General features: G+C 40.6%; 1 protein-coding gene across 1 annotated transcript; it reads left to right on the forward strand.

The window, feature by feature from the left end:
• Positions 1 to 317: 317 nt before the first annotated feature.
• On the forward strand, positions 318 to 1,441 carry LOC122659835 (probable myosin-binding protein 5). The gene has a single exon (XM_043854975.1). The coding sequence runs from the start codon at positions 471 to 473 to the stop codon at positions 1,368 to 1,370; it is 900 nt and encodes a 299-aa protein (XP_043710910.1). The 5' UTR covers positions 318 to 470; the 3' UTR covers positions 1,371 to 1,441.
• The last annotated feature ends 506 nt before the right edge of the window (positions 1,442 to 1,947 follow it).

Below are 1,947 nucleotides of genomic sequence, written 5' to 3' on the forward strand. Positions count from 1 at the left end.
TATGGTTTTAACTAGGGTACAAGTGTACAACTCCATAGCAGTGATTTGTTCAACCTGCACGGACTGACCCAATGTTGGTGATCGGGCCGGGCCGCGACCCATTTACGCAGACGAAAAAGGAAGGAAACTAGAGAACAAGGACAATTGGCTTTCACTATCAACAGCCATGTCCGAAAAAGGAAAGAATAACTTGAGAATGAATAAAAATGGCAAGTGGGGTTAGAGTGTGATAATCCTCTCAAAAATTTTCAGTTATCAACTTCGAAAGCCTGAACAGCCCTATCCGGCCTCGATCCTACCGCGACCTTTTATCTTCTCCCTCTCCCTCTTCCTCTTCCTCTCTCTCGTCCTCACAGAAGTAATGCATACCAATCCAATTTCTTCCAGTCCCTCTCGATAGATTGAGGAGTTAAGCAGCAAAGAATTTGTGTGAAGAAGCTAAACGCCTGCTGAAACCCTACCACTACCACATGCATATTCTGGGCTGTTGTTGTTTTTATTATTGCTACGTTCAGAGACTATTGAGCATTTTCTCGAGATTTCTGATGATGGAAAATGTCTCGTGTTTGAATCCTTCATCTCGTAATACCGATTTTGGGTTTGAGTTATCTGTTTTTGGGTTTTTCAAAGCATTGTGTAATTGGTTGGCGATTCTTATTATGTTTGGTTTGGCTGTGAAAGTTTTGCGACTTGGGTTCTACGGCAGGGGTTTTTTGGTCCGGTTGCTCTCTGAAATAATGGGGAAATCAAATGTTCTCATCAATGGGTTTTGTTCAACAAGTGTTGTTGATGTTCGTAGATTTTTGGAGGATTCGAATTCGTCTTCTGTATCCAAAAACAGAACGCTTTTAAGTAATTCTAAAGACGTAATAGTAAGGGAGTCATGTTCAGAATCTGAATCAGAAGAAGGAGGTTCTGAAGAAGACGCACCCGCATTTAAGAGATTAGTTAGGATTGAAAGGGATCGTGCCAATGCTGTTTATTTAGAGCTGGAGAAAGAGAGAACAGCAGCGGCATCTGCAGCCGAGGAAGCAATGGCAATGATCCAACGCCTTCAGACTGAGAAGAGTTTAGTAGAAATGCAGGCCAACCAATATCGCAGGTTGGCTGAACAGAAGCAGCTCTATGACCTGGAAGTAATCCAAAGTCTTCGATGGATTCTACTGAAACATGAATCAGATAGAAGCCTCCTAGAGAATCAATTGAACTTGTGTAGGCAAAGACTAAAGCAGTATCGGAATGCCGACAAAGGGGATCAAACTGATGGAATTGATCAGTCTTTGTTTACTCACAGTTCTTTTTCTGCTGTCGAAGATGGCATCGGGGATATTTTAGTTAGTTCTCTTGAAATGGATTCATCACTCATGTAAGCTCTGTTCTTCCTGTAAATTCCCTTTGTTACCTTTAGAGTTCAGAATTTAGATAGATGAATTAGACAAAATCTTATGTACTGCAAGGGTTGATTATCAGTCAAATACACATTTTTTTTTGGGCATCTGCTCATGCTTGTTATGACATAATCTGGTGGATAAGTTTGAACTCTGAGAAATTCATACCATCAGCTTTCAATGGATTGGTAGTCTTTGAGCCGGGGCAGACTAAACTAAATCACACTCACTCTCCATGAATTCTTCTTGGAAATTTCTGGCCCACTTCAATGGACACAGTAATGGCAAATTTTCCATTGAACATCCAAAAGGTTCAGATTTTCCATTGGACATCAAACTTCTTGTGATCTTGTTACATATTGATGTTGGTGAGAGGAATTGAAAATTGTTGGGCCCATATGGTGAGCCTTCTATGATTTTTTTTTTTTTAAAAAGGGCTCTGCAAATAAATTTCCCCCACCCTGTTACCTAACAGGGGCAAAAATCAATCCCCTCCCCCCCCCCCTCTAAAAAAAAGGGAGCTTATGTAAATTTTTTACATAATTTGAGAGGTTATTCA

This window comes from Telopea speciosissima, chromosome 4 (genome assembly GCF_018873765.1).
Source record: "Telopea speciosissima isolate NSW1024214 ecotype Mountain lineage chromosome 4, Tspe_v1, whole genome shotgun sequence".
Lineage (NCBI taxonomy): Eukaryota > Viridiplantae > Streptophyta > Magnoliopsida > Proteales > Proteaceae > Telopea > Telopea speciosissima.

Coding starts and splice junctions, on each gene's coding strand:
- LOC122659835 (XM_043854975.1), top strand. CDS start 471: ATGCATATTCTGGGCTGTTGTTGTTTTTATTATTGCTACGTTCAGAGA.